A 13,256-nucleotide genomic window follows, 5' to 3' on the forward strand; every position below is an offset into this window, starting at 1 on the left:
AACATGCGTTAGTAGCTACAAACAGATAGGAATTTTTTTTAAGAATAGAAAGACAGAAGAAAATGAAGATATGATGAAAAAGTAAATCAAGTGTTTGGACAAAAACCTTTCTTTTCCAGGTCGCGATAAACCAATGCAGCCTTCCCAGATCCACTAAGATCCAACCAGTAGTTCTTGCTGACGGCGTCTTTGCCTTCACTCTCTTTTATTTCCCGACACGACCCCGCTGGCAGCTCAGGAATGGATCCCAGAGGAGCTGTAATGTAAAGTAGATAAAGTTTTAGATATATTGAAATCCTAACATAGCTCCGTGGCTTGGGGGGAATTTAAAAAAAACATTAGTTTTTCATCCCTCAACCTCAATGTGATTTCTTTTGTTTTATTCCCCCAAGCCTCGGAGCCAAGTTTGAACATGAGAAACATCCAAATTGGCCTATTAACCGTTGATTCTCTCGCTAAATTAAAGAGAACTTCGACGGCACACAATTTGACTCCATCGTACCGGGGATAGCTATGGCCGCGGTTGAAGTATCTAAAGCATACCTCTGCTAAAAAAAACGTCCGTGATAAGAACGAGCAGGGTCTGAGCTGAAGTTCTCCCCGGGTCTTGCCTCCATAGTCCGGTTATTCAGTTCACAAGACTTCTCCCCGATTACGTAATTGTAACTTTGGCACCTGATTTCTCTTTCACAGGTAACAAATGGTAAATACCACAGCGTACACTATTGAGTTATGGATGCACGCGGGAGGTTGCTAAGCACGAAAGAAGCGTAAGAGTCGCTCGAGGCGATAGCCGTGAGCGACTCTAGCTTCTTGAGTGCTTAGCAAATCTCCCAAGTGCATCCATAACTCTATAGTGTACGCTGTGGTATTTACCATTTGTTTTATAACATAACATTAACACATTGTAGCTAAAGAGTTCCCTTTTATTTAACAAATCTTACGTGACCAGAAAAAAAAAGCGCGCGCGGGAAAATAGTCTTTGCATTTGCTCACGTCAGCAGCGTACACCCATGGGCAAATGGGGGACGCTAAATTGACCAATCAGAGCGTGCGCTTTACTTTGGTAATGTTATAATTGATTTTACACACGTGGATGGTAGTTACTGAGCACTTCTTGAAGACAAATCCCTGCAGAGCCATTCCACTTACGCTCCTTTCTTGTCTGCATTGTTTATCAGCAGAGACGATGCCCGTCAAGATGACGACGAGGGAGAACCAACACACCGTCCACGACATTTTATCACTTTTCTGCAAAACATCAATAAAAAACAAACAAACAACAAAAAATACTCCCCTTAATTTTTTGTGATGTGACTTAACACCAAGGGCTGATGTTTGAAACGGTGCTTTGCTTTTAATTTTTTGGTGAAAGTCTGTCTTACTATTGGTAACATTCCAAAACACCGTCTTACATTAATCGGACTCTATCACGCTGCAATCACGAATATACATGTAGTATGTTCAGGATAATAGTGAGGTAAGATAAAAACCTGGTTAAAAGAAATAGTCGTGCTCCAAAAACTCTCCGTGAAGAACTTTTTTGAAGCTTGTCAACCTGGTCAAAAAAACACCTAGCGTGCTGTGCACATTAAGATATTTCTTACCTTGCGAATGACGAACTAGTCACCCCCTCAGTTGGGTCTATTAACTGTAAACATTTTAAGTTATAGTATCCTTTATAGGAGTGCTGCAAATGTTGTGTGGCTAGGGTTACAAAACAAAGACAGCGATAAACAAAAGCGGCTCACACCTGTCTTAGTCCTTCTTCTGTTGAGCTATTCAGTGTTGGTTGATATCAGCCCGTAGTTTTTACCTTGTACTCTTTTGATTTTAACCTTATTTGTACAAGTTACTTTGTAAAACTTCAAAGCGAACGACGAAGAAATCGGGCGGCTAAAGATTAAAAAATCCCTAGAAAGTCGAACTTGTTAACAAAACTATAAATGATTAATGTAAGCAAGTGAAAGATGGAAAAATCACAGTGGGAAGAAATTCATTTTAAAACAGAAGAGAAACAGTGGTTTATTCCAGTAGGTGTTTACAAGATAATTTAAATTCTAGTTGTTAACATGTGTTCAAACCAGAAACCTTCATGTGAAGCTGACCCCCATCAAACTTATCGGCGATCATTAAACAGTAACTGAAGTTAGTTTGTACGCCAACCGGTGGTGCTATTCCAATTTGAGCTGCTGAATTACAGAAGTATTTTCCCATTCTTCAGCTGTGAAATCGCTTGTAAAACCCTGAGACAAAGAGCAAGAACAATATATTCAGTTTTCAGCCACCGACTCGGTTGAAGTTTTATATAGCGAAGTTGAATCCCAAAAGCGAAGCATTTTTTCAATATCCGAAGAAGCAGTGGAATTACGATGAAGCTTGGTACGATGCATGACCGATCGGAGTCAACAAGCTCGACAACATGATGAAAAGCATCAGCAAGGCAGCAAAACTGCCGAAAGTCTACACCAACCTCAGCGTCAGCGCCACTGCGATCACCTTGTGATCAAACGCCGGTGTCTAAAATCGCCACATCATGGCAATATCTGGTCACCGTTGTGAGCAGATCGAGTTTGACGCATGAATCAATTGTTAAATCTAGTAGAGTTTTTCTCGAAAGACTTTTACCTAATTTTTAATCACTTTTCCGGCTCTGAATATAACAAAATAACTAAGGGAAAACACCCTGGGAACGAGGTTGAACAAGATTAAAAAAAGAAATTTGGGATCAGATATCTATCGTGATGTCATCTAAAAACCAATCCTGACACAATCTAATTACTTCTCGGATAAATAATAGTGACAGTTAAGAGTAAGAAAAACTTCACGATAGTTAATAGTGCGCGGTAATGGAACATTAAGCTTATTTTCATAGTCCCTGAGGTCATAAGCAGAGTCACACCACGTAAACTTTGAATACAGATACTCTGAAGCTAGCCCGTGCAGACATCTAAACATCATGGTGGCTTCACGGATTTCCTGCTGGCGTGCAAGATTTTTCCACCCTAAAAACTCGAGTAGCTCAGTTGCATCAGCATCATTGTCACTGAGAGAATGTCAACACACGGGCTGCTCTATTCTGCAATTTCTGGAGTTTGTCTCGTAGCGTTTTGCCACACAGCTACCCCAAACAATGTCACAGTAATCAAAGTAAGGTTTTAATAAAGCTTGGTAAATGAGATGTAAGGTTGATGCTGGGATCAGGTGCCTAATTTGCTTTAGGGCCCCGATACCAGAGGCCATCTCTTTCGTCAATTCTTCGAGGTGACTATGTTCGAAGTTCATTATTCTGTGACTGTTGACACCGTTCACAATCGCAGTGAAATGTTGTTCAATTGCCAAAATTCAGAAATAACAGATATTTTCTATAGTGTTTACGAGTTTTGACAGTTTTATATCTAAGTGTTCAATTTCATTACGCAAATTTTAGTCAATTTTCAGATCTTCGCTTCAATCTTGAGATCTTCGTTTTTTCCCCGGTGATCTTCGCATCTTCGATTTCTTCGGAAATATCCAGAGGTAGGTTCATGTCTTAATAGATAGTATATCTAGTATAGTTTCCTCTCAAGACTTTTACCTAATGTTTAACTCACTTTTCCGGCTCTACACGGTGGCGAAATTAAAAAAAAAATTGAGATCGGATATCTATCGTGATGTCGCCTAGAGCCATTTCTAACAGAATCCAATTACTCCTCAAATGAATAACAAATGACAATTATATTATATTAAGGGTTAGAAAAACATTAAGAGAATTAATTTTTTCTGAACACGCATGTAAATATGCAGTTCTGGACATTTTTTTTATTTTGGTCAATGTTTTCTTCTTCATGGACCTTTTGTTCCTCTAGCAGACATACTGAGTTAACTAACCTCCATGAATAAAGGCTGATAGTTTCTAAAGAAATTGTTTGGGCTGCGTCCGTGGGGGTAACGAAATAATTTGAATATATCAACAAAGTTGAAATGGTAAATTGGCCACCCTTACGATTATAAAAGCTGACGTTTCGAGCATTAGCCCTTCGTCGGAGCGAATGACGAAGGGCTAACGCTCGTAACGTCAGCTTTTATGATCTTAACGGTGTCCAATTTACCATTTCAACTTTGTTGATATATTCAAATTATTTAACTAACCTCCAGGCTGATAACTACAGTTATTTTAACGGCTGAAAGACAAAACAGACGAATAAGTTTCACTTCGCGGCTTTAACTCTTTTGTTTTGTAACCATAGCAACAACATGTTAAGAACCTCTATGACGGGACAGCATGAATCGATTAAGTTTCACAATTACTCAAGAAAATTGCGAACCCCGCAAAAAAAAAAACAAAATCTTCATAACAAACTGAAATGAGGAACACTTTTGTGATCTACTGATAAATATTCCTGAGAATAGTTTCACTGCTTTGAAAAGTAGTTAGAACAATTCTGAATATTGATCGACTCGATCTACCCTCCACAACAGGAGACAGAACAAACTCACTCATCTTTTTGTCTCATCGTGGTCATTTAATGTGGAGGAAAGTGTGTTTGTTCTTCAACGTTCGCCTCTTGATGGCCATCGTATCCGCTGATAAACAATGCAGACGAGAAAGAAGCATGAGCGGAATGGCTCTACACGGATTTTTCTTCAAGAAGATCTCAGTAACTGCCATCCACGAGTGTGACATCAGCTGTGAAAGAGAAATCAGGTGCCAGAGTTACAATTACGTAATCGGGGAAAGGTCTTGTGAACTGAATAACCGAACCAGAGAGGCAAGACCTAAGAACTTCTACTCAGACCCTTCTCGGTTTTATCACGTACGTTTTTTTGGCAGAGGTATGCATTAGATACTTTACAACCTTAGCTATCCCCGGTGGCCGAGTCTGAATTGTGTGCAATCGAGGTTCTCTTTAGCAAGAGAATAAACGGCTAATTCTTGTGCTTCTTTTATCTACTTTATGTAACAGCTCCTCTGGGATCCATTCCAGAACTGCCTGCGGAGTCGTGTCGAGAAATAAAAGCGAGCGAAGGTAAAGACGTCATCAGCAAGAAATACTGGTTGGATTTAAGTGCATCTGGAAAGACAGCTTTGGTTTACTGCGACATGGAAATTGAAGGTCTAATTTCACAGTTGATTCGTTACTCCCAAATTTCAAATATACATTTTTATTATCTGTACGTTCATTTTATGAGGTTTCGTAGTTTTTTCACTGGGGCTTGTTTGTCGCAAAACACACCCACTTAAAGTGCCTAAGTTAAAAGTTAATTTTTGCATATTCATTTCTTGTAATAGGAGTTAAAATTGGAAATTTAAGATGTCACGACAGCTTTAAAAAACGTTCTGTTAAAATAGAAAAAATAGTGATGTGGATGAATTTCTGTCAAAATTTCCTTTCCAATAGTATGCACGCAGAACATGGTGATTTCACACTGTTTTTTTTTTTGTTTTTTTTTTTCTTAGTAAGGCTGAGAAATGTCGTTACAAATTTTCAAAACAAACGTTCTGAGTTGCGCTCATTAAATCTTTTGTTTCGCTAAGGTCTTGTTCCTATCGCCGTTGTATCTTTCTTAAAATAGACCCTATCATTTCCTTGGGCTCTTTAAAGGTCTTTAAGTCATCGAACATGTGAAAAATGAGCCTCTGATCATAAATTAAACTAGTGCAATACAATTTTCATTTCCGATGGTTTTGACTGTTAAATACAGGTTTTGCCTTTCTCGGCATCACGGTTTTAACTTCCGTGATAAGGCAATTATTTTCACTCTTAGTGAACAACATGAAAAAGATCTGGATAACTTTTGAGTTTCTCATAAAGTAGATGATGAAAATAGAAGAATGTGAGATGATAAAATAAGATCAGCTGTTTGGACGTATGTTAACAGGAATTGACCTTTGATCGGGAACACAAGGGAATCAAAAACAATGAAATCCCGCCTTCTTTCCCGGATGTAGTGTTGAAATTTACGGTGCGACCTTGTAATCCACATAACCTGCCTGTAAGCCTTCATTACTACCCCCGCGGCACGCGTGCTAACTTGTTTTCGTCTACAAAGTTTGAAGCCTTGAAGGGACTGGCTCTCACAATTATTAGTACCAGACTCCTTAGTACACCTCTCGATGGCTCACTTTGCTAAAGGCCTCAAATTCATTCGCTGGTGATCATGAAGAAATGATGATGAAGCAGCACTATCAATTGGGGCTGCTAACTTGGTATGATCACGGGAGAAGTGACATGTTATTCTCCCGACTCCTAGATTTGCCGATGAAGAAGACACTATGATACGATATAGCGGAAATGCTGACCACGGGTGGTAGTCAAAACCGCTTATGGAATTTCTTAGTCCGGTGTTAGAATACTCCAGCTATTCTCCTAAACCTTTATCCATATCAATATGATTCATTTCTCGAATATGTTGTTACAAAGGAGATCGACGTCAGTTTTGATTCCTCTAGTACGTATGAAAGCGAGAATTTTATTGCTAATGATTTTAGGGGTATCATTTCATTTAGAAAGAAAGTGATTTTAAAGTTCCCAGATGCGTAAATTGAATTTGTTTTGTTGGCATATTAAAACTACATTAAACTATAATCTTATCTGTAGGTCACCTTAATCCATAGTGAACCGTGCGGTCCTAGCCTCACGCTGTATATTCTTTTTGTTGTTGTTGTATTCTGTAGAAAAAGCCGTCGACATTGCTTTTGTAATCGGTGCGTCTGGAGCTCAAGCGTCTTCAGTCTTTGCAAGAATGGTAGCCATCTTGAAGAAATTCGCTAATGAATATGAGATATCCGATGACAAAACTCGTGTTGCTCTAGTGGACTACAATGGTCCTGCGATTGCCAGGGTCTTCTTCAATGACGGTTACAGCAAAGCCAATTTTACAAGTTTCATCAGCAGCATACCTGGCCCTGACGGACAACCAGGTACACTGAGCGGTGCTTTTACAAAAGTACGAGATGAGGTTTTCACAACGCAAAAAGGCGAGCGGCTATCTGCGGAGAATATTCTTGTTGTGCTGACCCAGGGAAACTTCGATGAGAATTCTACTGAGATCCGGAACGATATCACCAATTTTAGAAGTAGTGCAGTGAAGGTCATTGTATTTGCCATCACGGAGGAGCCGGGCATAGACAAGTGGGAGAAGATCTCCTCGGGGATCAACCTCATAGTTATACCCGAGCCAAGTAAAGATACAGAGGAGGCAAAGAAATTGCCACATACTGTGAGTAAAGGTGAGGAAATCTAAAAACGAAAGACTGCTTTCAAAAGAAGTTCCCTGCAAACTTATGTCTTCTTCGCGTACGCTGGGTTGAATAAAACCGCGGTAAAAATTGTTGCTTGTTTGTTTTCAGCCTTTGCGCATTGTAGTTAAAATAATTGTTTGTGATGTCTCATCTTGCGCATGAAAGTAGAAGACTTTTGTCTGTGACAGTAGGTGACTTTTTGGGAAACTGTTTTCAAAATCTTTTGTTTTCATTTATCCACATAAGAAATCATGCCTTTTGAAAACGGTTTGTCTTCAAAACGCTCCAATTTTTACACCGTTCGCGAAAGTCTCCGTTTTCATCAGCGGCTTTGGCATTTTAGTATGTACGATGGGCAAAAACGTGTCAAATACAATGCGTTTTCAAACGAAATCGCATTTGTGTGGATGGTGCCTCAGTTTGACCGGGCGGCAAAGTGCAGCCGCTCTAATTAGTTCATTTGTTTCAAAATAATAACATCTGTATTAACTGTAAAAAGCTTTTTCTTTCAGCTGTTTTTGTTTGGGTTTGTTAGAGGATTGCAGTAGCAACCTAAACGATTTTGAATTTAATTCATTTTCAATTCTAAACAGAGTTTCGCAGCTGCGCAGAAGTGAAAGCATTCGGGTACTCTTCTGACGGCCATTACCTGCTTCATCTAAGCGATAGTTGTAAAGACCCAACGAGAATGTACTGCCATAATATGTCATCTAACACGCCGCAAGAGTTCATCACCTTGGAGTCGGGTACGGAGAACAACTTTGCTAATGTGTATGCCCACAGGCTCCAAAATGGGGGCGACTGCAGTGGTGCAGTGCGATCCACATTGTACTCAGATCGAGGCACCACTTACTTCAGCAAAGTGCGCCTTGATATCACAACCATGAAAATTTTGAGCAATGTTTTCACCTTCGCGCAGACTCAGGGAGGTAAAGACATCCCATATGGCACAGCTGGGGATTGTTATTCGAATAATTTTGGTAACTGCCGGAAAGGTCACTTCAAGGTTGACTTGAGCGGGACGAGACTTCGTGTTCGGAACGATGTGAACTGGAAATTTTCGGGATGGCCGAAAAATTTGACGATGCAGGACTACCAGAAGTCGCCTGATGGTGCAGTGGTGTCTGCCAAGTGTGGAGGTTGGTGTGGTTCATGTTCTCCATCTCAGGGATTTATCATATTGGAACCTTTGTGTTCTATTCCTGCTGGTAGGTATCAGGAATAAATTTTCCCCTTTTACAGCTTTCTTGACACAACTATGTTGTCGTGTGTTTATTCAGTAATAGATAACAGATGACGTCAACATTTGGTGAGAAGAAAAGTGGAAGTGGCGCCGAGTGTGTCAATGATTTTTTGTGATCTCTTACTGTCCTGACCCACGGCAATAGTGACGTCATCTCTGCCTGCCTCTCAGTTCGTCTGTATGTCTGTCTTTCTACCTGCATGCCTAACTTAAAACCAAATTATGATTGCGTGAAATTAAAGCTCTCTTTTTATGTTTTCTTTTGCCTGTAGTTCTGTGTCAGGAATCCAAACCTTAGATCTGATGTCAGTGGGCGGTGTGAATGCCTAAAATTATAATTTGCTGAGATCATGTACAAGTGAATGTCATAATATGACTTATCATTGTATAGTTAAGGCTCCTCACTGACTGTGAATGACTGACGCCTTTAAGGGTGCGATACTGGCCCGGTACTGACAGAATTTTTAATTTTATTTCATCAGGGTAGGAAGAGCCATCTCGTTGATCCTTACAAGACAACTGCAGGTCATTCGATCGATAAGGATCATTATCATCTACAGTCTGACACTGATAATCTAGGACTTGGTGTTATATTTCTACCACTAAGTTATGTAAACACAAGTGAATAACACGCAATGATCGCATAATTTCTAAAACAATTCAATGGCAATCTAATGCCGATTGAATGAATTTTTTTTCCTGTTATAGTGGTCCATAATAAGGAGAAAAGGACTGATGAAGAAGGCCGGCAAAATTCAAATATAAAAACACAGCTGTGCAGTTTTGATTGGGAGCTCCCTGTCCGTACACAATCTTTTGTTTTTTATGTCGTTTAACCCTAAGTAATGATGGACAGTTTCCACCGGTCAGTAAGTTCAAAATGTAAGTTCACATACAAAACCTAAAATAGTAGGAAAATGACAGTTTTCTTTCATTTCTGGGACCAGTTGTTCGAAGGCCGATTAGCGCTAATCCAAAGTTAAATTTTAATCCAGGTTTCTATATTCTTTGTTCAAAAGCTGTTTAGGGATAATTTTCCCAATTCTTTTTAGCTCATTCAATCATCAAATATTGTAAACAAGTGGAAATAAACTTAATTTTCTTTTAAAGCTTTCGGATCTGAAATCAAATTTCACACTAACCCTGGGTTATCTTAACCCACCTTTGAACAACTCGACCCTGGTGACCAAAATTTCACAGAATGAAAACTTGCTAGGACTCGACAGGAATCGATGAAATGTATGGCCGCACTGGAGAGGGGCGAGTATCTCGTGTCCTTTAATTTTTTGCTTAAATATACCGTATCCTGTGGTTTTTTTTATCCCCTCAATTCCAGTTCGACACTTCTGAATCTCTATATTTTAAATATACCACATCCCGTTAATTTTTTCCTTAGGTATGCTGTATCCCGGTAATTTCTTATACAAACATACAGTATCCAGAGAACCACTAATGGGACCTCATTTGTATATTACATCTCTTTTATTTGATTATGCAAATTAAACATTTACATAGCAATCAGAGACTGGTTTAAGAACGAATGCAAAACGAGAGAAAACAAAACATACTGAAAAAACTATGCTAGAACGATTTTTTAGAAAATCCGCAGTACTTTATCAGGGATATCAAACATGAAAGGCTTATTTGGCCTTGATTGAGATTCCGCCGTTATTGTAAGTCAGAAGTGAATAATAGCTATGCTGTTAACTGAAGGCTATCTGAAGATAAGAAGGCGGAATTAATTAAGTCAGGAGTCTGCTGGTCTCACTTTCATCTCGGTCCTCTTCAAGGAGGAATAACTTTTCCAGCGATACCAAGTCACCTCGTTAAGGGCTGAGTGCTTTCCATGATAATAGAAGTCATTCAAGTCATTATTTCAGATTTTAAATTCATTTGTGACAAAAATAAAATTTCAACTCCTGGCAAAGCCAAAAAATTACATGACATTTGCCTCTAATTTGTTTTTCGTTTCCAGGCCCCCAATAGTGACACAAAATGATAGCGGAAATTGTTAATGTTTTGGCGAAAAGCAGAACTAGACAAAGTTAACGATAACTTTATCTAAATGTACGGTTAGATTTACGATATATATTTATTACTCTATCTAGAAGTCGCAAAATACTTTGGAAAAGTGAAAAATAAACCATGTAAATCGGGCTTCGAAGTCGTCGAACTTGAAAGAAGTCGTGACTGGCATTGACAGCTCGGCCAAAACAAACTCATCACTTCAAGCGGCCTAGTCATTTAAAACATGCGTATGTCGCGTATGTACGGGGTTGATCTGGAAAGCCTGGGATCTGATAAACATTTTGGCCCCAAATTCGTACGTGTTGGAGCGAGAAAATATATGTAAATCGACGATTGAAAAGTACTTCTTCGCAGATGTTCGCGATGTTCCGCAATCCCTGGGCTATTCTTGTAATTTGCATTACGTTTGTGTTGTTTTGTGCAGTAGGGGCCGTGCAAAACGACGAAGAAGGCGCATGCTAGCATTTCTTTGGCTACACGGGAAACTGATATCCGAAACTGAAGCAGAAAATGCAATGGACAGATGAAATTGTGTTGTTCGTGTCAAAACTTGAGATTAAAAGTGTTGGTAAGAAGTCTCAAGTATTTTGTTTTTGTTAAAACTGGAACAAATTTAGTACTCATTTGCACCCGGAATTCTTTGTGGAGTTATCTTCTCATTCCTTTTACCCATGTAATTGATCGATGTTTTCTGATTTGTATCCTTTTGTCTAATTAGTATTTTATTTGGCTCTCAAACGGGTACACTGTAAGCTAATTCCAGTCAGATTTTTCTCCCCTCCCCCCCACCTCCCGTTGCTGTGTCATGTCACTCGTCCCAAACCTTCCACCCGTCCAATATGGCGACCGAATATTAATATTTGCCGGGCTGAAACACAAACTACCGCCTGCAGGATGCAATCCTTTGCATAAATGTTTATTTCAACAGAGCTCTTTTTCATGCCGATATACTGGTTTCCTGCCATGATACGCGCAAAATTGACCAGATGTTTCGATATTAAAAAATCGACGATGTTATGATTACGCCCAAGTATCCCCTCAGCTTTTGTTATCTCGGGTTTTTACGGGATTCCACGGGACCGAGACGAAAACTGACGTCACAAGTTTTCACAGCTCATGCGCTCGTCTGGCCAAATGGAAGAATCAAATTGATTTGTTTGGTTCGAGAGTTTTTAAGGGAAATTTTGTCTATGGAGAATTTGAGCTTTCGTTAATTGAGCACTCTCGTGGCCTTTATGCATCGTAACTTAAATAAATGTTTGTGATGTCTCACCTTGCGCATATCATTAGTTCAAAAAAGACTGTTGTCTATGACGATAGGGGACGTTTTGGAAAACCATTTTCAAAATATTCTGTTTTCACTTATCCACATTAGAAACCGAGCCTTTTAAAAACGATTTGTCTTTAAAACGGCTACAACTTTTACACGTTCGCGAAAGTCTTCCTTTTCATCAGTGGCTTGGGCATTTTAGTATGTAAGATAGGCAAAAACTTATCAAAAACAATGCGTTTTCAAACGAGATCGCATTTTTTGTGAATGGTGCCTCAGTTTCGAGCGAGTGGCAAAGTGTAGTGGCTCTAATTAGTTCGTTTGTTTCACAATGAAAACATTCACATTGGCTGTAACAAGGCCCCTGTTACAGCTAATGCAGGAAACGATTTTCTTACAGCTGTTTTTCGTTTTGGTTGGTTTGAAGATCGCAGTAGCAACCTAAACGATTTTAAATTTAATTTAATTTTAATTCTAAACAGAGTTTCGCAGCTGCGCAGAAGTGAAAGCATTCGGGTACTCTTCTGACGGCCATTACCTGCTTCATGTGAGCGATAGTTGTAAAGACCCAACAAGAATCTATTGCCATAATATGTCATCTAACACGCCGCAAGAGTTCATCACCTTGGAGTCGGGTACGGAGAACAACTTTGCTAATGTGTATGCCCACAGGCTCCAAAATGGGGGCGACTGCAGTGGTGCTGTGCAATCCACATTGTACCGAGATCGAGGCACTACTTACTTCAGCAAGGTGCGCCTTGAACTCTCAACCATGAACATTTTGAGCAATGTCTTCACCTTCGCGCAGACTCAGGAGGGTAAAGACATCCCATATGGCAAAGCTGGCGATTGCTATTCGTTTAATTCTGGTGACTGCCGCAAAGGTCAGTTCAAGGTTGACTTGAGCGGGACGAGACTTCGTGTTGGGGACGATGTGAACTGGAAAGCATCGGGATACCTGAGTAGTTTGACAATGCAGGACTACCAGAAGTCTTCTGATGGTGCAGTGGTGTCTGCCAAGTGTGGAGGTTGGTGTGGTTCATGTGAGCCATCTGGGGGATTTATCATACTGGAGGCTTTGTGCTCCATTCCTGCTGGTAGGTAAAACTAATAATCGTCTTATTTGCCCCTTTTAAGGCTTTCTTGACACCACTGACCGTGAAATTACTAAATAGATTTCGTGCGTTTGTTCAGTAATAGATAAAAGATGACGTTAAAATTTGGAAAGAACAAAAAAGTGGCGCCGAGTGTGTCACTGATTTTTTGGGATCTCTTGCTGTCCTGACCTGACCAATCATAACGAGCCTCACGCCGTTAGCAACCAAAAAAAGTCTAGGTATCCAGCAGAGAATCCGTACTTTTAGTCCGCATTCTCTGCTGGATACCAGTGGCTTGCTTGGGTAAAATTTTTGATCGTATTTCGCTCCTAATCTGATAGAGGCGTCAACTTTTACGCAATCATGTCATCATCCTATGGCGTGAAAAGGTAA

At 39.8% G+C, this 13,256-nt stretch overlaps 5 protein-coding genes across 5 annotated transcripts in view; all 5 read left to right on the forward strand.

Moving 5' to 3' along the window:
* Positions 1–1,773, forward strand: part of LOC148734053 (uncharacterized) — a 7,207-nt gene extending 5,434 nt beyond the window's left edge. Inside the window, exons 4-5 of the mRNA XM_088754254.1 lie at positions 120–268; positions 1,182–1,773. Coding sequence (XP_088610380.1) covers positions 120–268; positions 1,182–1,302 — 270 coding nt within the window. The 3' untranslated portion in view covers positions 1,303–1,773. The remainder of the gene's footprint in view (positions 1–119; positions 269–1,181) is intronic.
* The window catches only part of LOC148734052 (uncharacterized), a gene marked incomplete at its 5' end in the record, with an annotated part of 58,915 nt that overhangs the window by 11,963 nt on the left and 33,696 nt on the right, over positions 1–13,256 (forward strand). The window lies entirely within an intron of this gene.
* Positions 4,942–7,227, forward strand: LOC148734054 (von Willebrand factor A domain-containing protein 2-like). Its single transcript, XM_088755348.1, has 2 exons — positions 4,942–5,096; positions 6,659–7,227. The coding sequence occupies exons 1-2, from the start codon at positions 5,084–5,086 to the stop codon at positions 7,225–7,227; spliced, it is 582 nt and encodes a 193-aa protein (XP_088611474.1). The 5' UTR covers positions 4,942–5,083.
* LOC148734055 (A disintegrin and metalloproteinase with thrombospondin motifs 9-like) lies at positions 7,894–9,978 on the forward strand. The gene is made up of 2 exons (XM_088754726.1): positions 7,894–8,433; positions 8,951–9,978. Exons 1-2 carry the CDS (start codon positions 7,914–7,916, stop codon positions 8,953–8,955), a joined length of 525 nt encoding a protein of 174 aa, XP_088610852.1. The 5' UTR covers positions 7,894–7,913; the 3' UTR covers positions 8,956–9,978.
* Positions 12,334–12,871, forward strand: LOC148734056 (A disintegrin and metalloproteinase with thrombospondin motifs 9-like). The gene has a single exon (XM_088755351.1). It carries the CDS (start codon positions 12,359–12,361, stop codon positions 12,869–12,871), a length of 513 nt encoding a protein of 170 aa, XP_088611477.1. The 5' UTR covers positions 12,334–12,358.

The sequence above is a fragment of the Stylophora pistillata genome, chromosome 3 (genome assembly GCF_964205215.1).
Source record: "Stylophora pistillata chromosome 3, jaStyPist1.2, whole genome shotgun sequence".
In the NCBI taxonomy this organism is placed as follows: domain Eukaryota; kingdom Metazoa; phylum Cnidaria; class Anthozoa; order Scleractinia; family Pocilloporidae; genus Stylophora; species Stylophora pistillata.

Excerpts from the sequence above, each read along its gene's own strand:
- LOC148734055 (XM_088754726.1), top strand. The coding sequence starts at position 7,914 with ATGTACTGCCATAATATGTCATCTAACACGCCGCAAGAGTTCATCACC.
- LOC148734056 (XM_088755351.1), top strand. The coding sequence starts at position 12,359 with ATGTCATCTAACACGCCGCAAGAGTTCATCACCTTGGAGTCGGGTACG.